The 24,651-nt window shown below is 44.8% G+C and overlaps 1 protein-coding gene across 2 annotated transcripts; it reads right to left on the bottom strand.

Moving 5' to 3' along the window:
* Positions 1–104: 104 nt before the first annotated feature.
* fyb1b (FYN binding protein 1 b) lies at positions 105–23,919 on the bottom strand. 2 transcript variants are annotated; one of them, XM_061262697.1, is made up of 19 exons: positions 23,814–23,919; positions 20,353–21,418; positions 16,975–17,089; positions 15,822–15,895; positions 15,682–15,704; positions 14,618–14,664; positions 10,360–10,486; positions 8,514–8,673; positions 7,627–7,759; positions 6,788–6,804; positions 6,341–6,413; positions 6,089–6,190; positions 5,382–5,422; positions 4,142–4,217; positions 3,941–4,040; positions 2,769–2,931; positions 1,680–1,713; positions 1,415–1,446; positions 105–1,162 (listed from the first exon to the last, which is right to left on the bottom strand). In XM_061262697.1, exons 1-19 carry the CDS (start codon positions 23,814–23,816, stop codon positions 1,140–1,142), a joined length of 2,409 nt encoding a protein of 802 aa, XP_061118681.1. In that variant the 5' UTR covers positions 23,817–23,919; the 3' UTR covers positions 105–1,139. The 2 variants fall into 2 exon arrangements, with proteins under 2 accessions (XP_061118681.1, XP_061118682.1); XM_061262698.1 differs by lacking the exon at positions 6,089–6,190.
* Positions 23,920–24,651: the final 732 nt, after the last annotated feature.

Genomic DNA, 24,651 nt, shown 5'->3' with positions numbered 1-24,651 from the left:
ATGCAACACTGGGGTACCGGGTTTAACAAAATGGACGACACACGTCAGGCAAGCAGTGTGAAAAGGTCGCCGGGGAACACACAGAAAGCAAAAGTGGACAATCATTTGACTGTTATAATACACTTTAATCAATGTAATATCTGTCCTTACCTTTAAATATAAAATCACAGGAAAGCAACAAATCAGCTAGCTGGCATTGTCAGATGTAAGTCGTATCCATTTGTATTAAAAAGGCGTTCATTTAAAACCGTAAATGGGCCACATCTGCACGGCCATCTCGCCCTCCCTCTGCCTGCATACGCCACTCAGACGAAGACTGGTTCACTGCTGATGCGATGTGGTATCATTTTCACTCACATGTTGTGAGTTTCCCGGCACAGATTTTAAACAATATGGAGAGGTTTGCTTAGAGGCTAGCCAAAGAGGTTTGATGATACTGGCAGAAAATCAAAAAATAAGACTAATTCAAAAACCAGCTTTGACTATTGTTGAAAAACAGTGATAGTAACACACATTTAAGAATTGTAACACCTGACACCATATAGTCCTGCAGTAGTATTACAGTGAATAGAGCAAATAAAGTAGAGGTTTTATTCTGTACAGCCTTTCGTTCCAACACACACGCAGGCCTATGGTAGATTTAAGAGCTGTGGGTGTTGACCCTTGGAACAGAGCACAAGGAGTTTCAGATACTAGATGCTGCACCCTGTCTGTCCAAATACAACAATTACGTTTTTTTAAAAACCAAGAATTATGTGTTTGGTTTATTTTTTACAAAAATATATATATCATATAAAAAAACAAGTATTCATTGCAAATGTAATCGTTCTAGTCTTAGTCTGCAGCAATGCTTTCAGACTTGTATTATCGACAGTGCAATACCTCCACACTAATGGCCTACAGGGCATGCTGGATTAGCCTGATCTCTATGGGATACAGCATTGCCATATCAATCTCTGAATCTCTGGAATACAATGCCTTAGTCATCCTCCCTGAATCATTTATAAGCAATAAATACATTTTACATCACAGCCCTAACCCTAACCCTATCCACATCCACATCCACAGCAGGGCACATGACATCCACAGCAGGGTATGTCCGAGGGTGGTGGGGGGGAGAATGGTATTGGGCTGGTGTTTTAGTCGTTGTCATAGATGCAATCTGCAAAACAAAAGAACAAGCAAGCTTGATTTCATTGAATCATTTTTATTGATTTAAGTTTTTCCAGTTTTATCCTTTCAGAATAGTATATAATAAAATTGTGGCTCAAAGGCAATATTCGTATCCATAGTCTTTTATTCTGTTGCAGAGGACTTAGTTTTACAATACCAATATTGTGACATTAAACATTTCACTTGACATTTAGTATTAAATAATTTCCAAGTAATACAAATATTTGTTTCTGTAACATACCTTCACCAATGTCATCATAAATATCAGGATCCCTAAGTGAAGAAAAGCATACAATTTGAATGTTCTTTTGGTTATTTTTTCATTATCTTAAAAAAAGCTACTTTTAACCAACTTTTAAAATATCCTGACAATTAAAAAAATAGAATGGTAGGAACATTCTGCATAATGTTACATTCTTACCCATAAGCGTGTGTGCATGTATGTGCAAGAGAATGTACACATGCAAGCAGACATCCATGGAAAACATTTTAACATCTGTACTTACTCTGCTACAATGTGGCTCGTTGAAACGTAGCCAACTGCAACAAAAACACAGGCAATATTACAGAATATTTGTAACAGAACCCAGTTCAGTTATGAACATTTGAAAAATAAAAATGTGAAATACTGCATCCTGTAAAATCAGCACATGTACATATTCTAATACACATTCATAGGGCTTATATCTTAACTGTAAGGTTAACCTGGTCAGGCTCATAGAGCTGTAAGGTTAACCTGGTCAGGCTCATAGTGCTGTAAGGTTATGAGCAGCCTGGTCAGGCTCTTAGTACAGTAAGGTTATGGGCAGCCTGGTCAGGCTCATAGTGCTGTAAGGTTATGAGCAGCCTGGTCAGGCTCATAGTGCTGTAAGGTTATGAGCAGCCTGGTCAGGCTCATAGTGCTGTAAGGTTATGAGCAGCCTGGTCAGGCTCATAGTGCTGTAAGGTTATGAGCAGCCTGGTCAGGCTCTTAGTACAGTAAGGTTATGAGCAGCCTGGTCAGGCTCATAGTGCTGTAAGGTTATGAGCAGCCTGGTCAGGCTCATAGTGCTGTAAGGTTATGAGCAGCCTGGTCAGGCTCTTAGTACAGTAAGGTTATGAGCAGCCTGGTCAGGCTCATAGTGCTGTAAGGTTATGAGCAGCCTGGTCAGGCTCATAGTGCTGTAAGGTTATGAGCAGCCTGGTCAGGCTCATAGTACTGTAAGGTTAACCTGGTCAGGCTCATAGTGCTGTAAGGTTAACCTGGTCAGGCTCATACTACAGTAAGGTTAACCTGGTCAGGCTCATAGTGCTGTAAGGTTAACCTGGTCAGGCTCATACTACAGTAAGGTTAACCTGGTCAGGCTCATAATACAGTAAGGTTAACCTGGTCAGGCTCATAGGGCTGTAAGGTTAACCTGGTCAGGCTCATAGGGCTGTAAGGTTAACCTGGTCAGGCTCATAGTGCTGTAAGGTTAACCTGGTCAGGCTCATAGTGCTGTAAGATTAACCTGCTCTGGCTCCATAGAATGTTCTACAGTGTAACATCCACATCCTGCAGTGATGTGAACAAGTTCCCGACATGTGTTCCCTTATTTGTCACGTCATAGACTCACATTTCCCCTCCTCGTTTCGGCCAATCAGCTTGTTATCTTTGGGCTTCACGATGACATCGACAGTCTCTCCTGGCCTGAGGGCCAGGTCTTTATTTCCCCACTTCTTACTGGCAAGCGTGGAAATGATGGTCACCTGATAGAGCACCTGGATCTCACCTTCAAACTGGGAACAGAAAATCCTTGTTAGCCAATCACTGCTGAGGAGGTCTGAATGAGCTGTCGTTACGCATGTGACTGAATGAGCTGTCGTTACGTGTGTGACTGAATGTTACGTGTGTGACTAAATGTTACATCTGTGACTGAATGAGCTGTCGTTACGCATGTGACTGAATTACCTGTCGTTATGTGTGTGACTGAATGTTACGTGTGTGACTAAATGTTACATCTGTGACTGAATGAGCTGTAGTTACGCATGTGACTGAATGAGCTGTCGTTACGTGTGTGACTGAATGTTACGTGTGTGACTGAATGAGCTGTAGTTACGCATGTGACTGAATGAGCTGTCGTTACGCATGTGACTGAATGAGCTGTCGTTACGTGTGTGACTGAATGTTACGTGTGTGACTGAATATGCTGTAGTTACGTGTGTGACTGAATGTTACGTGTGTGACTGAATGAGCTGTCGTTACGTGTGTGACTGAATGAGCTGTCGTTACGTGTGTGACTGAATGAGCTGTAGTTACGTGTGTGACTGAATGAGCTGTAGTTACGTGTGTGACTGAATGTTACGTGTGTGACTGGATGTTACGTCTGTGACTGGATGAGCTGTAGTTACATGTGTGACTGGATGAGCTGTTGTTACGTGTGTGACTGGATGTTACGTGTGTGACTGGATGTTACGTGTGTGACTGGATGTTACGTGTGTGACTGGATGTTACATGTGTGACTGGATGTTACGTGTGACTGGATGTTATGTGTGTGACTGGATGAGCTATTGTTACATGTGTGACTGGATGTTACGTGTGTGACTGGATGTTACGTGTGTGACTGGATGTTACGTGTGTGACTGGATGTTACGTGTGTGACTGGATGTTACGTGTGACTGGATGAGCTATTGTTACGTGTGTGACTGGATGTTACGTGTGTGACTGGATGTTACGTGTGTGACTGGATGTTACGTGTGTGACTGGATCATGAAGCGCTGAAGGGCTAGTGAGGTTGGCGGAGCTCACTTTAAACTTCTTCCTGAAGTCTTTCTCCTCCTTCTCAAACTTCTTCTGCTTCTTTGGATCCTTCTCCTCAGGTTTAGCCTTGGACTGCATCTGCAGAAGACTGGAGAGAAGATGACAGATACAGCAGAGACATGTCAAAGAGAGTAAATAAAAATAGCGATTTATAAAAACGAATGTGTCGTTCACGTCATTCACACTGACCTGCTGAGTGAGGAAGTGGGTGGGCCAGGCTGGGCATCCACATCATCGTATATCTCCTCATCGATCAGTTCTTCCTCTGTTTGCATTTAGATTCCCATTAAAAATATCATGTGCCCAGCATGTCTGTACCTGGCTACTTGGCTAATGTTAATTTATGAAAGTGCACTAAATCATGAGGAAGGTATCTTTAAACTACAGTATGCAAACACATAGAGTGTGGGGGTATGAACTATAAACCATCAAAAAACTGTGTTTCATATACCGCAGTAACAGATGGAAGATGCACAAGGCTGAAATGGAGATCAGTAACAGATGGGAGATGCACAAGGCTGAAATGGAGAGCAGTAACAGATGGGAGATGCACAAGGCTGAAATGGAGAGCAGTAACAGATGGGAGATGCACACAGGCTGAAATGGAGAGCAGTAACAGATGGGAGATGCACACAGGCTGAAATGGAGAGCAGTAACAGATGGGAGATGCACACAGGCTGAAATGGAGAGCAGTAACAGATGGGAGATGCACACAGGCTGAAATGGAGAGCAGTAACAGATGGGAGATGCACAAGGCTGAAATGGAGAGCAGTAACAGATGGGAGATGCACACAGGCTGAAATGGAGAGCAGTAACAGATGGGAGATGCACACAGGCTGAAATGGAGAGCAGTAACAGATGGGAGATGCACAAGGCTGAAATGGAGAGCAGTAACAGATGGGAGATGCACACAGGCTGAAATGGAGAGCAGTAACAGATGGGAGATGCACACAGGCTGAAATGGAGAGCAGTAACAGATGGGGGATGCACACAGGCTGAAATGGAGAGCAGTAACAGATGGGAGATGCACACAGGCTGAAATGGAGAGCAGTAACAGATGGGAGATGCACAAGGCTGAAATGGAGAGCAGTAACAGATGGGAGATGCACACAGGCTGAAATGGAGAGCAGTAACAGATGGGAGATGCACACAGGCTGAAATGGAGAGCAGTAACAGATGGGAGATGCACACAGGCTGAAATGGAGAGCAGTAACAGATGGGAGATGCACACAGGCTGAAATGGAGAGCAGTAACAGATGGGAGATGCACACAGGCTGAAATGGAGAGCAGTAACAGATGGGAGATGCACACAGGCTGAAATGGAGAGCAGTAACAGATGGGAGATGCACACAGGCTGAAATGGAGAGCAGTAACAGATGGGAGATGCACAAGGCTGAAATGGAGAGCAGTAACAGGTTTGGGGCCTTACCTGTGTGTCCCTCAGGGGTGAACTGAGGAGGGGGCGGGACTCTGAAAAATGCAGAAATGTATAAAAGACCTGCACAGCTTCGTGTTTAACGTAATTTCAGTAGTCAGGTGGCGATTTTAATTTCCTCGTATCATATTGGGTTAGTGGGAATGGACGCATGCAGCCAAGGTTGATGTGTCTGATTCCATGGAATGTGCAAATAAAATAATTTCTCCACAAAATCCTTACTCTTCAGTTTCCCCACTATACAATGATTATGGCATAGATTCAGTACAATGTTGTTAATGAGTTAATATCATGCATTTATTTGAATAATGCCAGTACTACTCACTTCTGATTACATAATAACGCCAGGAAAAATGCAGGAACAAGTGAAATAAGTGTTGCATTAAATGAATGTTGAATTGAAAATTTAAGTAAGAAAGATGAAAGGTGATTAATATTTTCACTTTGACATTTTAAACCACAGGTCTGGATTCAGCCAACACTCAAAATGCATTAAAACAAACCCAGCACTACCATTAAAAGATAATGACTATTGTCTGTAATGCTGAATCCATGCTGTGGTCTCCATTGTGGACAGGATTAGTGAGTTTAAGTGGATAAAATGGAAGTCCTTTAGAAGGAGGTTAAATTAGGACAAATCAGCACAGGGATAGGAGGTTATGAATTAGTGAGTATTATCCTGGAGGATCTGTATGGATTACTCATTGCTGCTGGTTGAGTTTTTTCTCCGGTCGTCCCAGGTCTTTAACATCTTAAGAAGGCCACGTGGTTTGGGGGGCGACCACTGTTCCGTTGTGGCGGGGCTTGAGAGAGGTACAGGATTGGGGATTAGGGGTTAAGACCCAGACAGAGCAAGGCCTTGGGAGGGTGAGCCCGCAGGCCTGTAGGGCACACACATCAGCAGGCTGAGATATGTGTTATGTGTACGACCTGCACGGACGGTCATTTCTCACCGCACACTCAGGTCTAAGTCGTCCAGCTCGTCATAGATTTCTCCATCCTCATCTGGAGGGGGCGGGAGGATCACTGAAAACAGACAGGAAGCGCTGCTGTTACACACAGGAAGCACTGCTGTTACACACAGGAAGCGCTGCTGATACACACAGGAAGCGCTGCTGTTACACACAGGAAGCGCTGCTGTTACACACAGGAAGCGCTGCTGTTACACACAGGAAGCGCTGCTGTTACACACTGGAAGTGCAGCTATTAGATACAGGAAGTGCTGCGGCACACTGAGGGAGATCTTTTTATTTAACCTTGAGGCCCTGAGATGTGAAGGGAGGTAAAATATAACACTAAATATAACCTTTATACTTAAACCTTGCAACACATAATAGAAGAGCTTGAGCATGCCAAAAAAAATTAAATTAAATTAAAAAAAATGAAGCTTGCAAGCTTACCTCCTGGACCTGTAACCCTAAAATAAAAAGGAGAAAATATTGTTTAATATTGATATCAGTGTCACTTAAATACCTCATAATGCACATATTAATACACCCTGTGCAAGTGCATATCTGAATTCCTAGCTTAAGTGTCCACGGTTATATGAAACGGAACACAAAGTTGTTTAAAATAGATATTTTTTACAGTAAAACCCTGCCATAATGCGTTTGCTCCAGTGTTCCTTATCTCGGGCTAGCCCCCATGAAGTGGCCCAGGAAGGAGCATCTTGTGTGTGTTCTGGAGTCAACTGTTATGACAGGATGTTTATTATCTGAGTAAAAGCTTCTATAATGCACCCAGCATCACTCCTTTAGAATGGTAATTGGTGCTACAATTTAGATGCTGTATCAGTAAACCAAAGCAATGTAATTTCAATGTCATGGAATTTGTCAAGCACATGTTTTGTTAATAATGGGTATTTAAACATGTTCATCCATGTGGAAAAGGTACACATGAATCATGTTTTTCTTTTCCCAAATGGAAAGAAGAAAATGCATCTTATAGGCCTTATAAAGTTGACTGATGAGTGAAAATATTTTACTCTGTTTTTCACACAGTAACTGGAAGACCGACTGAAAAATAATATTTTTCATTAACCTAACAATAAAGCCACCCCACATTTCATGGGATTTAATTTTCATTCTTATTGCATGATAGCACAGTTTTACTCTATTCCCCTTGCAATTTCAGAGAATGTTGAATCATGATCCACTCTGTGCTAACTGGGTGTTATGATGCTATATGATCTAGAGGGACTATGCCACTATATTCAATATCATCTGGTACCCCTACTTACCTGATGACATCATCTTGGACACCTATGTCGTCATACACCTCTGGATCCCCCTGCACTGAAGCAGGAAGGATCTCGCCCTGACGCTTCAGAGCATCAAAGTCTATCTCCACTGACTCGGTCTTTACATAGCCAACTGCAAGCATACCACACACAGGAAAATGACAGGCCGTTCAGTACATATATAGCGCATATGAACAAAAGAATACATGATGTGGAACACGATTGACCAATTACCCTCTCAACCCCCTAACAATGTTACTTTCCTCTGCTCTGGGCACCTGCCTGGAGCTCCAGCCCAAGGTTCCTGTGCACCCCCTCCTGGCCTGGAGCTCCAGCCCAAGACCAGCTGTGCATGTCCCTCTTGGAGCACCAAGCCTGTGCCCTTGCTGACAGTGCCACCCATTGGTGTTCCTGCCATCCTTCTACCTCATCTTTGCTTCAACTTTATAATTGGACATTTATGTACTTTTATTAATCTGGTTTTTTGTTTAAAACCATTCTTTCTACAAACCGGTGTCAACCAGTGACAGATGGGTTCCCCTACTGAGTCAAGTTCTGCTCAAGGTTTCTTCCTGTTAGCCAGGGAGATTTTCCTTGCCACTGTTGCCCTTGGCGCTATACAAATGAAATTGAATTGAACATTCAGCCCAATGAGAACAACTGAATACATAATGAGCTTCATTTCGCTCATATAGAACAGAAGAACATTAAAATACATAATGAGGAGATCAGGCTGCGTGAATCTGGCTATGTTTGTGGGTGGAAGAAACATGTAGACTTTCTGACCCCTGGACTCTCCACCTGGTCCTTTTGGTCTGGGGCCCAGAAGGGCACAGTGTAAGGTCTGATGAGCATTGGGGAGAGTTTGACTGACAGGTGATACTCACAGGAGCCTTCCCTCGACCTGCCGAGCCAGCGGCCTTCAGGGTTGTCAGAAATGCGGACGATCTCGATGAAGTCCCCCTGTTTCAGAGAGAGGTCCGTCTTGTTCCCCTTGCAGTCCACCTTGGCCTTGAGTTTGTGGATGACCTGGATAGGCCCAGAGAGCTGCACAGCAGAAACAGGAATATCTTTAATGCAAATGTCATTTAATATTGTTATCAAATTATTATTATTATATGTACTATGAGAGGCAGAACTGGCTTTGGGCTACCTGCAACTGGCTCTGGGCTACCTGCAACATTATGGTATTATGAGCCTTACCAGGTTAACCTTACAGCACTATGAGCCTGACCAGGCTGCTCATAACCTTACAGTACTATGAGCCTGACCAGGTTAACCTTACAGCTCTATGAGCCTGACCAGGCTGCTCATAACCTTACAGCTCTATGAGCCTGACCAGGCTGCTCATAACCTTACAGCACTATAAGCCTGACCAGGCTGCTCATAACCTTACAGCACTATGAGCCTGACCAAGCTGCTCATAACCTTACAGCACTATGAGCCTGACCAAGCTGCTCATAACCTTACAGCACTATGAGCCTGACCAGGCTGCTCATAACCTTACAGCACTATGAGCGTGACCAGGCTGCTCATAACCTTACAGCACTATGAGCCTGACCAGGCTGCTGATAACCTTACAGCACTATGAGCCTGACCAGGCTGCTCATAACCTTACAGCACTATAAGCCTGACCAGGCTGCTCATAACCTTACAGCACTATGAGCCTGACCAAGCTGCTCATAACCTTACAGCACTATGAGCCTGACCAAGCTGCTCATAACCTTACAGCACTATGAGCCTGACCAGGCTGCTCATAACCTTACAGCACTATGAGCGTGACCAGGCTGCTCATAACCTTACAGCGCTATGAGCCTGACCAGGCTGCTCATAACCTTACAGCGCTATGAGCCTGACCAGGCTGCTCATAACCTTACAGCGCTATGAGCCTGACCAGGCTGCTCATAACCTTACAGCGCTATGAGCCTGACCAGGCTGCTCATAACCTTACAGCGCTATGAGCCTGACCAGGCTGCTCATAACCTTACAGCACTATAAGCCTGACCAGGCTGCTCATAACCTTACAGCACTATGAGCCTGACCAGGCTGCTCATAACCTTACAGCACTATGAGCCTGACCAGGTTAACCTTACAGTACTATGAGCCTGACCTGGTTAACCTTACAGCACTATGAGCCTGACCAGGTTAATCGTACAGAACTATAAGCCTGACCAGGTTATCCTTACAGTACTATATAATAAAACTCCCAGTCACTGCTCACACATGAGGTGTTGTGTAGGATGGGCTCCAATAGATGGTGGTGATCCTAGCCCACTCAGCCAGTGAGCTGCAGCACAGTGCTGGCTAATGCTCGGTATAGTTTCCCGCAGATCGCAGGAAACTACCTGTCAGTTTATAAAGTGTAACAGCCCATTCCAGACGGTCAACACACAGAAAAACACACAGTCAGCACAAAAAGCCCTTCTTGTATGGCCTTGATGAAGCAGACGTTGTAATTGTGGAAAACCTATTAAGAAAAACAACTGCAGTGTGTTGGTGTGTGTGTGTGTGTGTGTGCATGCATGTGTGTGTCTATGTGCGCGTGTTTGTGTGTGTAAGGGTATGTGTGTGTAATGTGTGTGCGTACATGTGTATGTTTGCATACGTGTGCATTTGTGTGTGTGTGCATGTGTGTACACGTCTGTGTGTGTGCATGTGTGTATGTACACATATGTGTGTGTGTGTGTGTGCGTGTGTGTGTGTGTGTGCGTGCAACAGCCTTGTTCAGCTCACCTTAAATTTCTTCCTGGCATCCTGTTCTTTCTTCTCTCTCTCTCTTTGTTCTTTTTTCTCCTGTTCAATCCGTTTCTTCTCCTCTTTTTCCCGCTTTTTTTCCTGCTCTTTTGACTCTTGTGTTGGCCTGAAAAGACTCAGTGTGTAAAAGGCTCAGTGTGTAAAAGGCTCAGAGTGTGTAAAAGGCTCAGAGTGTGTAAAAGGCTCAGAGTGTGTAAAAGGCTCAGAGTGTGTAAAAGGCTCAGAGTGTGTAAAAGGCTCAGAGTGTGTAAAAGGCTCAGAGTGTGTAAAAGGCTCAGAGTGTGTAAAAGGCTCAGAGTGTGTAAAAGGCTCAGAGTGTGTAAAAGACTCAGAGTGTGTAAAAGACTCGGTGTGTAAAAGGGTCAGAGTGTGTAAAAGGCTCAGAGTGTGTAAAAGGCTCAGAGTGTAAGACTTAGTGTAAGGGAGCGTGATCGGAGGTCCAAACGCAACCGAGTTGGGTTCTACAAGTTACTCACAAGATGTACTTTTTTCTGGGGGCATCACTAGAGACCAGGGGCCACATTTATAAAACTGTGCGTAGGATTCACGTCAAAAGGTAGTGTACGCATGAAACCCAGGACGTGCATACGCACAAAAATATTCTGATTTATAAAACAGTGCACACACACGTCCCATGCCAGTTTTCCTTTATAAATCACAATCAAGTCTAAATGTGGCGCACCTTTGCCAGCTTCATGTCCCGCCCACAGTTGCCTATAAATAGGCAGTGAAACACCCCTAATGAATATACATTTCATGAAGACTACAATGGCAAACGCTGAAAAGAAGGCCAAGAAAAGGGATTTCAGCCATTTGATTGCCTCTGAAAAGCTACAGGTGTGGGAATTATCCTGATTGATTGTAAATTATGAAGTTCTGCACAACGAATGCGATGACGATGATAATAATAATAATAATAATAATAAGAATGATAATACACGTTATTTGTCTAGCACCATTGAAAACAGTTACAACATTAAGAGATAAAACGAACAAAAATCCATAAAAATAAACACATTATAAAACAATACATGAATATGAAAACAATATGAAACTATGCACTCGTATCTGCCCGACTGACGCATTGTAAACGGCATCAGTGCAGCGTAATTTGTCCGACTGTTCACCATATTATTTATGAGAATACATTTAATACAATGAAGTATTGTTTAACAATTTGCCTACATATTTGAGGGATTATTTTACAACATCTCCGTTTATATTTATCATCCTAAATCATATTTTTTGGGCACTCCAGGGAGCATCCATCAAACAGCTGTTTGTTTATTCGTTGTAAGAGAGGCTTTTATCCGTTTTTGCAAATTAACTCTTCATATATGATACGTGAGAGGTAAGATTTCGATTTATTTTACACAGTGGTATCAATTTCACACCATTTCTGGTGTTTCATCCCATTTCCATCAGAGTCGCAGTTTCTCATTTCTCCAGTTAATGTGCGTACGCATGGGTCAGAGTTTCCGTGGAGGACCGCACATTTTCCGGTCAAGTTCGTTTTTTAAATGCCAAAGTTTGCTTAGAAAGTGGCGTACGCATTCTTTTGCGCATACGCAACGTTTATAAATGAGGCCCCCAGGGACCAGACCCCAGAGGAGGAAGGGAAAAACAATAAAGGGACTTACCTCCCTGGCAATTAGCCACTGAAGAAAACGACCATAATAACCGGTTGACAATTCTAATCTGAGAATTGCGAGGAAAAACTATGACCTAGGTAGCCTACGCAAACTGCGCCAGGGAGGAAAACTATGCAGGCTCCCAACTGCGATATAGCATAGGCTAACTAAAACCAGGAACGGCAAAGAGAACAAGAGACAAACAAGGCATCTCATCTCCCATTCCACTGACAAAGCGGGAGCACAATCCCTAATATGTGGGGCGACATGGCTCAGGCAGTAAGAGCACCTAAGACACCTAACCCCCAAATGCTCCTGACGAGCTGGTCGGCACGTTGCATGGCAGCCAATCGCCGTTGGTATTACCATTTAATACCCGAATAAACTGCTTCCTCAGTCAAATTAAAATGTATATGCTTCAGTCTACCAACATGCATTATAATAAACGACAATTTACAATTTAATTCTCCTGACAACGCATGGTTACTTTTAAAAAGCAGACGTGAATACATGACACACCAACCCTCTAATTCAACTGACGATGCAGAAATACGGACACAGACGTAGGAAGTGTACACAAAACAGTGATGGGGATCTGTCACGGAACCCCAAGCTTATCGTCGAGTTCGCAAAGCTCTCCTCAGAGAGGCGATACTCCAATGACCATGTACACCACTTCACTTTAGGAAAGTCAGCAACCACAGAGATTCACCAGACGGTGAACTCGACTAGGCTCAACAGACCGTGCAGGAGACTTACGAGAAAATGAGCGAAAACCATGAGCAGCACCAAGGGTCTCCCGCGTAGAGCCCTGGGCTAACGGAGGCTCGCAAAGCTCTCAGCCGAGAGGGGCGAACACTCCAAAACCCGTGTCATTAACCTGAGAGTAACACAACAGATCAGCACTAAGGAAACAAAAAGCATAAGCCCCCCGGGTATGACGTTCATGCGAACGTGACCTACCTACACCATCCGCCTCCAGCTGCGAATAGCGACTTAGTGCTGTATATCCAATGACCGAACAAAGACGATACAACCACGAAAATAATGCATTTCAAAAGTGACAAAACGAAATGCCTCGCTATACCAAAGCAAAAGTTAGACGGCTGCCAAACTGGGAGACCGCAATCTACTGGAAAGACACATAATGGCACCAAGACCAATATCCACCAACGGATAGAGGAAATATTAACCACCCCTTATTAACTTAGCCTAAAGCGCCTTACTTCCCAAAGGTAGCTTTTGAACAAAGCGGAAGTAATCCATGTGGACAAATAGCCAATGAGAAAGCATGTTGAACAAGGGCGCAATAACCTCAACAATCTAACCCTTGGTGTAGACCGTAGGAATCTGCGAACGGGGTATCAAACTCCCTGAGGAATACAGTCTTCCACCGGCCCTGTGTCTAACATTTGTGCACCAAAATAAAACGTGAGCGTGACGATATGAAACCATCATCGTTACCCTAAACTGACGGAGAATTGCTACGTGTTTAGCTCCCATAGACTCAGTCATAATAGGTAATAAAGAATAGTCATTCACACCTCACATAATGCGCAAACGAACATAAAATAACGCCCTATGGTGAATGCAACAAACAAGCCCCGAGTCAAAGAGAAACAGGGCTTAAATAGACAGGCACGTAGCTAGCCTTGATCAGAAATCCGATCCCACGCGGCAGGCAATTATCATTCATCAGCAAGAGGGCATAGATTATCTAATCGCCATTCATTGCCAAAGTGGAATTAATTACCAAGATAGTCCAGAATGCGACAATGGCGCGATCTAGCTGCGCAAAAAGGTAATGTCTGGAAAACCTAGCCGAATCCCTACCAGAACCATGACACTCAGAATCAGAGAGTAAAAGAGTCAGAGAGTAAAAGAGTCAGAGAGTAAAAGAGTCAGAGAGTAAAAGAGTCAGAGAGTAAAAGAGTCAGAGAGTATAACATGTGTATAAAAGTGTATACAATCCTTTCATACAAACTGCAGAGGAAGCTAAGCATCAATGAAAGCATCCCTCTGCTGCAGGCCACAATGACTCAGTGTTCAGAAAAGAACCCAGGGGTCAGATTACAGGTGTACCTATCTGGGAAGAGCTAACACTGCAGCAGTGGACTGGCAGCTAAGACACGGGGCAAATTCCCAGAAGGAGGTTTGTGGAAGTGGTTTGAAAGAAAGGGGTGGGGGGATGTTGTGATTAAAATGTAAAACAAAATAACTATTTTAACATGCATATCCCCTGCTATGCCAGCATGACCATCTTCAAAATTCAGCTGGACAAGCTGGTTATCAGGCTGGTCTAGGCGGCTACCAGCTGTTTCAAAACGTAACTTTAACTGATCAAACCATGTTGAGCTGGGAGCTGGTCTGAACTGGTCAACCAGCTAAACTGTAAATGTCAAAACCTAGATACCGCTGTTTTTTTCAGCAGGGTCAATTTTCAAGAAACACTAATACTCAAGACTGATGCACATTTTATCTTTTTTGTGATTTGTGGTACAGCAAACTACCACTAGATGGCAGCACTGAGCTAAAAACCTGAGCCATGATTGATGTTTGCTTTGCTTCCGGTTTCCAGACTGAAGCAATAAACAGAAGTCTCTCACCATCTCTCGTCGAGATCCTCGTACATCTCCTCATCACTCCCGCTGTCCTGGAACAGCAAAAGACAAAATCTAATTTTAATGAAACCCTGGGATATTCCTGCTACTGAGAAAAACAGCAGTAACAGCTGCACTGATCTGAAACTCAATACAGTAAACTTCCTAAATCTGACAAATACTATAAAGGACTTATAATCTTATACTAATACACTTTATTAGGAATATTTTTACTTTATTGCACCTACTTATTCATGCAATTATCTAATCAGCCAATAAGTGTGGCAGCAGTACAATGCATACAATCATGTAGGTACGGGTCAGGAGCTTCAATTAATGTGTAATGGGAAAAAATGTGATCTAATTGACTTTGACCGTGGAATGATTGTTAGTGGCAGACAGTGTGGGTTGAGTATCTCAGAAACTGCTGATCTCCTGGGATTTTCATGCAGACTAGTCTCTAGAGTTTGCAAAGAATGCTGGAGAAACCCCCAAAAATCTAGTGAGCAGCAGTTTTGCAGACAGAAGTATGCAACAGTGAAATGCAGAAGAGCATCTCTGAACACACAATGCATCATAACTCTAAGTGGATAGGCTACAGCAGTAGAAGTCTAAAAATAAATACCTAATAAAGTGCTCACTGAGTGTGTATGAGCTACAAAGACAGTGAAGTAAACCACAGTTTTTTTCACAGTTTTTTTGTGTAACAGAAACTAGACGGCATGAGGAAATTGCTAATTCTGCACATAAAGGGAACTCTTCCGCTTTCTACGTATATTTAAGCTCACTTTATGCAACCCCAGCGCAATTACTTCTGAGGCTCATATTCCACACTCCATGCGTCAGGTGCATTGCGGTCTGAAATCTAAAACCATAAAACATGAGGCCGTGATTTGCTCTTCTATGCATGATCAGCTATCAGCTCCACCTTTGAAGGATTGAATTCACATTGAATCTGCTCGTTTGAATGAGCTTTTGTATGACTGCACCACACGATGCACAACCCATTCATCAGAAGGGTCTGCTCTCTGGCCTCCTGGGAGAGTGTGTTAAAGTCCTCTCATTCTCACCTCCACTGTCTGGCTGGGATGACCTGTAAAGGAGAAAGCTGTAATGAGTCACTGTGTACAGAGCTGGGCTCTGGGAAACGTGTGCATTTCAGCTCCCTGAGGGGGAAAGTGGCGGGCAGTACAGACCCGCAGATACTCACCTCCTGGGGGAGGCGGTGGGGCGTCCATAATCCTGCCAACATCATCGTAGTTTTCATCTGGTTCCGGAAGGTTCCTGGAGTTACAGAGTGACAGACAGAGTTACAGACAGGGCAACAGACAGAGTGACAGACAGAGTTACAGACAGAGTGGCAGACAGAGCGACAGACAGAGCGACAGACAGAGTTACAGACAGAGTTACAGACAGAGCATCAGACAAGTTACAGACAGAGTGACATACAGAGTTACAGACAGAGTGACATACAGAGCATCAGACAGAGTTACAGACAGAGCGACAGACAGAGTCAGAGTTACAGACAGAGTGACAGACAGAGTTACAGACAGAGCGACAGACAGAATATCAGACAGAGTTACAGACAGAGTGACAGACAGAGTTACAGATAGAGGGACAGACAGAGTTACAGACAGAGTGACAGACATAGTTACAGACAGAGCGAGAGACAGAACATCAGACAGAGTTACAGACAGAGTGACAGACAGAGTTACAGATAGAGTGACAGACAGAGTTACAGACAGAGTTACAGATAGAGTGACAGACAGAGTTACAGACAGTTACGGACAGAGTGACAGGCAGACTTACAGACAGAGTTACAGAAGACAGAACACACAGGGCTGCTGACAAATGAGATAGATTCTTTCATGATCCATATATCCTCCACAACAAACAGTGCCTAATGTTACCAAATAAAATGCATTTCCAAAGGAGTAGATCATTTACATTGATTCAGATATAATCAAACAAATGAGCAACATTAAAAATATAATTGTAATTATACTAAAATTCAATAATAACTATAATTGTATGTAGATGCATAAGAAGAAATAAAATCTGTCAAATAAAATTAAACCCCAATAATTTTATATCATTTATGCCACAGGCTTTAGTTATAAAGTCTCCTACACTATACTCACAACACATTCTAATGAAAAATCTAAGTAACAAAAAGACAAAAGTAACAAAGAATATAAAAATACTAGAATAGAAATATTAAGAGTTATTAATATGAGTCATTAATATGGGTTATTAATATAAAATTATTAATATGAGATTATTAACATGACATTATTGATATGAGTTATTAATATGGAATTAGTAACAAGAAATTATTAATATGAGTTATTAATATGGCTCACATAGCAGTCAGTGGTCGGGGGGGCAGGCTGGGAGCCACAGGGGGGGGCAGCAGGGGGGGGTCCACATGGTTGCCATGGTGAGGAGGAAGAGGAGTCCCCTTCTTCATCCCAGGACCTTTTCATTCACAAAATGCACAACAAAGCGTGTTCATATCACATGAACTCGGCCCTCACACCTGTGCTAACATATGCCTGGAGTGTGCGTGCGTGTGTGTGTGAGTTTCTGTGTGAGTGAGTGAGTGAGTGAGTGTATGTGTGTGAGTGCACATGTGTGTGAGTGTGTATACGCATGAATGTGTGTGTTTATGTGTGTGATTTTTTAATGAATTGATGATCAAGTTAAGAATAGTTTGTAAGCAGTAAGTAGTTTTCACTAAAGAGTGAAACTACAGTTGAATTGTCTTCTCTCTTTAAGAGGAACTTCTCTCTCCAGTGAAGGTCTCAGCAGAAAGGAGAAAGCAGAAGAGGAACCTGAGGACCAACCCTGGGGCCGCACTCTATACCCACACCCGAGCTCGTCAGTGAATGTGTCTGTATGCTGGCGCTCATCTGTGTATGTGTCTGTATGCTGGCGCTCATCTGTGTACGTGTCAGTGAATGTGTCTGTATGCTGGTGCTCGTCAGTGAATGTGTCTGTATGCTGGCGCTCGTCAGTGAATGTGTCTGTATGCTGGCGCTCGTCAGTGAATGTGTCTGTATGCTGGCGCTCATCTGTGTATGTGTCTGTGTATGTCTGTGTATGTGTCTGTATGCTGGTAAAACAGTTGAGATTGTAAGAGATAAGACAGACTGGCAGACACATAGACAAGGAGAGTGTAGATGAAATGGCAGAGCTCAGTCGAGTGTAAACCACACAAACCACTCTTGTCTCGGGGGAGGGTGGGGGGGTATGTGTGCTACAGATACACATTCTCAATACAATAACTCAGAAAGATGCAATAACTCAAAGAAATACTCATTCTCAATGCAATCACATTAATAAAATTTAATAAAAATAGTGTTCCACTTCTCCATAAATGTGGCTGTAGTTTGGTCCCGCAGTTATTATCTGTGTGACCAATGGGGCTACATTGCGCAGTTCTCAGTTCTTACAGAATACTTAAAAAAACTTCATCAGATTCCATTTTGGTCAAAAATGAGATAAGCATAGATTTGGAATCTTCAAATATTCGTCTATCAATAGCTATAAATCCATTACGCGTCACAATAAGAAAATCTTGAATAAAAAAAAAAAATCAACTTTGTACCTAGTTATGTAGAAGAAAATGCCCTTGTCACCCTCTGGAGTTTATTAGTTTAATTAATTAATGGAAGTCACCCTGCTCGCGCCAGCACAGGGGATGTGTATTGACCACCAGTAGAGCGTGGACTCAACACTACTGGACTCAACACCAGTAGAGCGTGGACTCAACACTACTGGACTCAACACCAGTAGAGCGTGGACTCAACACCAGTAGAGCGTGGACTCAACACCAGTAGAGCGTGGACTCAACACCAGTAGAGCGTGGACTCAACACCAGTAGAGCGTGGACTCAGCACCAGTAGAGCGTGGACTCAACTCTACTGGACTCAACACCAGTAGAGCGTGGACTCAACACTAGTAGAGCGTGGACTCAACACCAGTAGAGCGTGGACTCAACTCTACTGGACTCAACACCAGTAGAGCGTGGACTCAACTCTACTGGACTCAACACCAGTAGAGCGTGGACTCAACACTAGTAGAGCGTGGACTCAACACCAGTAGAGCGTGGACTCAACTCTACTGGACTCAACACCAGTAGAGTGTGGACTCAACACCAGTAGAGCGTGGACTCAACTCTACTGGACTCAACACCAGTAGAGCGTGGACTCAACTCTACTGTACTCAACACCAGTAGAGCGTGGACTCAACGTGTGGACTCAACACCAGTAGAGAGTGGACTCAACTCTACTGGACTCAACACCAGTAGAGCGTGGACTCAACACGTGGACTCAACACCAGTAGAGCCTAGACTCAACTCCATGATATTTTAGCTCTCTCTAAGCAGGCCTAAATGATCCCTCTGCTCAACAGCCTATTTTGTAAGCAGCTGCTTCCCAATGTTGTTTGGAACACGGTGAGTTTATGTTATGCTTATACAAATAACCTGCTCATGTCCCTTAATTAATCTAGCCTTAAAAATGCAATACTTTAGAAATGAGAATGGAGCATACGATTTCAGAATCTTTGTGATAGGTCATTATGGGTGCAGAAATCAGAAAGCTGTGATCTTAGTGCAAGAACATTGAGCTATATTTTATGTGTGAAATGTGCCACATAAAGGTGCTTTATATAAATAAGGCTTATCATTATTATTTTAAAACACTGCCTTTCAAGTGTTCAAAGCCTCCCACCGAAAGCTCATGCCTACATTATGCAGTCCAGATCACTATTTACCTACAGACTACAGAGTCCAGATCACTATTTACCTACAGACTACAGAGTCCAGATCACTATTTACCTACAGACTACAGAGTCCAGATCACTACCTACAGACTACAGAGTCCAGATCACTACCTACAGACTACAGAGTCCAGATCACTATTTACCTACAGACTACAGAGTCCAGATCACTACCTACAGACTACAGAGTCCAGATCACTACCTACAGACTACAGAGTCCAGATCACTACTTACAGACTACAGAGTCCAGATCACTATTTACCTACAGACTACAGAGTCCAGATCACTACCTACAGACTACAGAGTCCAGATCACTACTTACAGACTACAGAGTCCAGATCACTACCTACAGACTACAGAGTCCAGATCACTATTTACCTACAGACTACAGAGTCCAGATCACTACCTACAGACTACAGAGTCCAGATCACTACCTACAGACTACAGAGTCCAGATCACTATTTACCTACAGACTACAGAGTCCAGATCACTACCTACAGACTACAGAGTCCAGATCACTACCTACAGACTACAGAGTCCAGATCACTACTTACAGACTACAGAGTCCAGATCACTATTTACCTACAGACTACAGAGTCCAGATCACTACCTACAGACTACAGAGTCCAGATCACTACTTACAGACTACAGAGTCCAGATCACTATTTACCTACAGACTACAGAGTCCAGATCACTACCTACAGACTACAGAGTCCAGATCACTATTTACCTACAGACTACAGAGTCCAGATCACTACCTACAGACTACAGAGTCCAGATCACTACTTACAGACTACAGAGTCCAGATCACTACCTACAGACTACAGAGTCCAGATCAAAGTTGCCCGAGGCTTGTTCTGGGCGGGTCTCAGGCCTGGGTTATTTGTAAAGCTGCTTTGTGACAGTCCTGCATTGCAAAAAGAGCCATAAAAAATGAATGGGGAGTGGAGACTCACCGTTGGCCAGGGGCTCAGCTTGCTTCCTGAACTTGTCCAGGTTGACGTTGGGGGGTCTGTTGGGCTTGGCTGGGGGGCTTCCCAGGGCCAGCTTATTCAGAAGCTGCTTCCTCTTAGGAGCAGAGGGGTCGCTGTTCTCCTTCTGTTCCAGATGCATCCTGACAAAGCTGCCTCTCTGGGTCACGGACGGTTTGGGCACTGGAGGATCGTGGGAGTTCAGGGGCGTGAGGTTGTTCTTCTCCGGTCCCTGGGAGTCACTGCTCTCCTTGTTGAAGCGACTCTGTGCTGCCCGGAAACTGGAGGGCTTTTGGGGAAAGGGGGGCGTGCTGCCCCCCTCCTGCACCCGATTCCGCAGGGCACTGACCGCGCTCTTGGGTTTGGGACCCAGCGGTGCTTTGGGTGTGTTGAGAGGGCCACCACCACCACCACCACCTGCATCCTCACCTTTGGGATCGTCTTTGATCCAGGATGGTTTTGACAAGGAGGGGGACGGTTTGGACGGGGAGGTGGGGGGATTGGCTAGGCCGAGAGGTGGCTTGGTTAGGGCGGGGGGTGGTTTAGCCTGGGTGAGGGGTGGCTTGGTCAGGGCGGGGGGTGGTTTAGCCTGGGTGAGGGGTGGCTTGGTCAGGGCGGGGGGTGGTGTAGGACAGGTCTTGCCCTCAGCAGTGCCACTGAGAGAAGGCCTCTGTACAGCCACTTTGGGGTACAGTGGTTTGGGCTCTGATTCCCTGGGGACCTCTGGCGGTTTGGGTTTGAAAGCCGGTTGCTTAGCGACAGCAGGGGCCAGGGGCCGGGGGAACTCACAGACCTCCGGTGCGGTGCTCTTCAGGAAGCTGGGTTTTGGGGCCCCCGTGATGGAGCTCCCAGAGAGGCGGCCCTCCAGACCCGGCTTCTTTCCCAGTGCGGGGGCCCCTGAGGAGAAGGTGGGGTGCAGGGGCGTTCTGGGGCGCCCCCCCGGGACCTCCTCCACGGACCCTGCCCTCGAGGCCCCGGCTGGGACCCCCTCTGCAGGGTCGGGCCCCGTGTTGAAGCGGGCCATGATGGCCTTCACATTGGCAGGACTCCCCTGGAGAAGAGGAACACCTGGTGAAATGCTGCCCACATTTGGTTGAAAAAAAATAAAAATAATTTATAGTAAATAGGAAATACTGTAGCCAAGCTACATCCAGGTAAACTATACTGTGGTTGACCGAGTCTGTTTATGTCATAAAGTTTCTGAATCTAAATTTCAACACCTCCAGATGTCCAGATTCTGGCTTTCAGTTTTTGGGAAAGGAAAGAGAATGAAAGAGACACAAGCAGAAGAATTGTAAGGTACACAGTGTGTGTGTGTGTGTGTGTGTGTGTGTGTGTGTTTGTGTGTGTGTGTGTTTGTGCACGTACATGGAAACTAGGTCCCACACACTGCTTGATTACAGATGCATCTGTTTTCTGACAATAATAAACCCTGGTGAGTTGATAAAACATCATTGACATGAAATCACATCCCCGAAACAAATTACAAACAGATTATTTTATGACACTGAAATCCCGCATTAAATCCATGTTTCTGATCAGCTAAGCTGAACAGCAAGGAGACATTGCAAAGTTATAATAATCTGCAACCCGGGAGAGGTGGCTGTTTCTCACTGGCCATTTGCGCTTGAAAGTAAAAGGAGTTCTACAGGAATTTCAAAATTGCAAAATTGCTCAAATATAACATTCAGCAGAAAAGAGCTCAACAGAGGAGCTAGTATCCACACATCTGACCACAAAAGAATGACATTATAATATGAGATACCAGTGTGTAACCAAAGACAGCAGGCAAATGCACGTCTCAGTCAGGGGAGTGCACGTCTCAGTCAGGGAAGCGCACGGCTCCGTCGGGGGAGCGCACGGCTCCGTCGGGGGAGCGCACGTCTCAGTCGGGGGAGCGCACGTCTCAGTCGGGGGAGCGCACGTCTCAGTCGGGGGAGCGCAGGGCTCCGTCAGGGGAGCGCATGTCTCAGTCAGGGGAGCGCACGGCTCGGTCAGGGGAGCGCACGTCTCAGTCAGGGGAGCGCACGTCTCAGTCAGGGGAGCGCACGTCTCAGTCAGGGGAGCGCACGTCTCCGTCGGGGGAGTGCACGGCTTGTTCATCACAGCCGACAGTAGTCATACATTACAAAAGTGGTATGCAGAAGAACACAACGCGTGTGCTCACTGAGTGTACCTAATAAAGTGCTCACTGAGTGTACATAGGCTGTTTGATTAACTGCGACTGTATCGGACTTACAATCACTGTACAACGTGGTCTCAGCCAATCAGCATCCAGGATGGAAACAGCCTGTTTCATGTGACAGTTATTTACTGTCATGCCTCCTGAGCAAACAGGAGAGCAACAGGATTGAGCTCCCTACAAAGGGAAACTCTGTTGTCCATGAGAGTGTCTCAGTACCCTCTGTACAGTATTATGCAAAGCAGAAACACACTGCCTCTCGCGCTGGCTATGGCTACATGTGACTGCATCCGGACTGACAGTAAATATGTCCGCCAGCTTTACCGCATGCCGCATCTACTATGCTCACATTTCCATATCATTTATTTACCATCACATAGCAAGACTGAATAACACGTTTGTGAGTGCTGCTGATTATGAGTATCTGTAAAACAGCGGAACAATAAGCGCTGAACTGACACCCATGAAAGGCATAAAAGACTTTCCAAACTGTAATGCGGACACACAGAACCGGAGCAGTTGTGTCTCAGGAAAGCTAGTGTGGCGGTCAGCAAGGTAATGCGGGTTCATCAGCTCAGAAGAGAAGGGGCAGGTGTGTTCACACCTTTTCTCTTACTATCAAACACATCACGGACATATAAACACACGAAGAGAACTTGAAGAAAAAAGAACAGCACTTGTAACAGGACAATAAAAAGAGGAACTGTGTGTTTTCGTCAGGGGAAAAACGTTCTGACACATGCTGTCTTACACAATCAGACTTGCTGCATTTCAGCTTAGCCCAGTTTAGCAAGCTTCAGCTGGAAAACCCAAAAGCACTCAATGCTGCCACTGTTAAGCATTAACGATGAAAAGGAAGCTATCTCTCTCATGTCACATTCATCAACAAAATAAACACTTAAACTGGCCAACTGTCATAGTCCAAGGAAACGCGAAGGTCAATTACACGGAGGCACCAAGTTAAACCGTGATTGGGTTTTACATCCTGTCCCCTGGCCGTGGCCGTGGCCGTCAGCCCCTGCCTCACAGTTCTGTCATTGTCCGTTATGTCCTTCCAGAGAAGGAGCATGCAGTATAACCTACGTGCGTAAACTAGACCGGATGATTTGAATATGACAGCAGGTGCAGAGGACAATGGAAACATTCATGATTTCAGTCGATCGCTCTGTTGAGCTCAGAGCACACACATACCTGAGCCACAGGTAAAGTTAAAAATACACATACCTGAGCCGCAGGTAAAGTTATGTGAAGCGTTGAGACTCACCATGGTGTTGGAAGTGCCGATAACCCTCAGGTTGTGGATGCAGGGCGAGCTGTGGAGAGAGTATATCTGAGTGTGTGTGTGTGCGTGTCTGAGGGAGGAGAGAGTGTGTGTGTGTGCGTGTCTGAGGGAGGAGAGAGTGTGGGTGCCTCGCAGGCTGACTGCGTGTGTGTGTTTTAGCCTTGATGCCCAGTCTGCTTAGTGCTACTTCCCCTCTCTGTGGCCAGGCTGCAGTGCAGTCGTCACAGGAAGTGCTATCGCTCCCTCCATCGACTGCATTTGCTTACTCTGTCCAACCAGTGTGGCACGTCTTTCTAACTGCATTTATAAACTCCACTAACACCAGTAAAGCTCCTATACCCCTGTACACAAACTCTGCTAACACTGCTAAACCTCCCTATATCCCTGTACACAAACTCTGCTGCTAACACTGCTAAACCTCCCTATATCCCTGTACACAACCTCTGCTGCTAACACTGCTAAACCTCCCTATATCCCTGTACACAAACTCTGCTGCTAACACTGCTAAACCTCCCTATATCCCTGTACACTACCAATGCCAGACCTCTGTGTCTCCCGCTATCACCGCTAACAGCTCTAATACCACTAGAGCCTCCTGCACCCCTGTACACAAACTCCACTCACAACACCCAGCACTCTGTACCCCTGTACACATACTGCACTAACGCACACTGTCAAGTCAAACCTTGTGTAGAACAGCAATAAAACCAACTCTGATTAGCCCAGATATGCAAAGGCTAACAGTCAGCAGACAATCAGTAGACAACGGGCTGGGAAATAATTAAACGGCTGTAAAGATAAGAAAGGTGCAGCAGGATCT

The sequence above is a fragment of the Conger conger genome, chromosome 12, assembly GCF_963514075.1.
Source record: "Conger conger chromosome 12, fConCon1.1, whole genome shotgun sequence".
In the NCBI taxonomy this organism is placed as follows: Eukaryota; Metazoa; Chordata; class Actinopteri; order Anguilliformes; family Congridae; genus Conger; species Conger conger.
Note: the sequence above shows the minus strand (reverse complement) of the source record. Positions and strands in the feature narration are given on the sequence as shown.

Bases quoted from the DNA above. Each gene is read 5' to 3' on its own strand.
- fyb1b (XM_061262697.1), bottom strand. The intron at 10,487-14,617 runs GTGAGAGACTTC...GAGTCTTTTCAG, and splicing joins GAGGATCTCGACGAGAGATG to GCCAACACAAGAGTCAAAAG. The intron at 4,041-4,141 runs GTCAGTGTGAAT...TCTTCTCTCCAG, and splicing joins CCCACTTCCTCACTCAGCAG to TCTTCTGCAGATGCAGTCCA.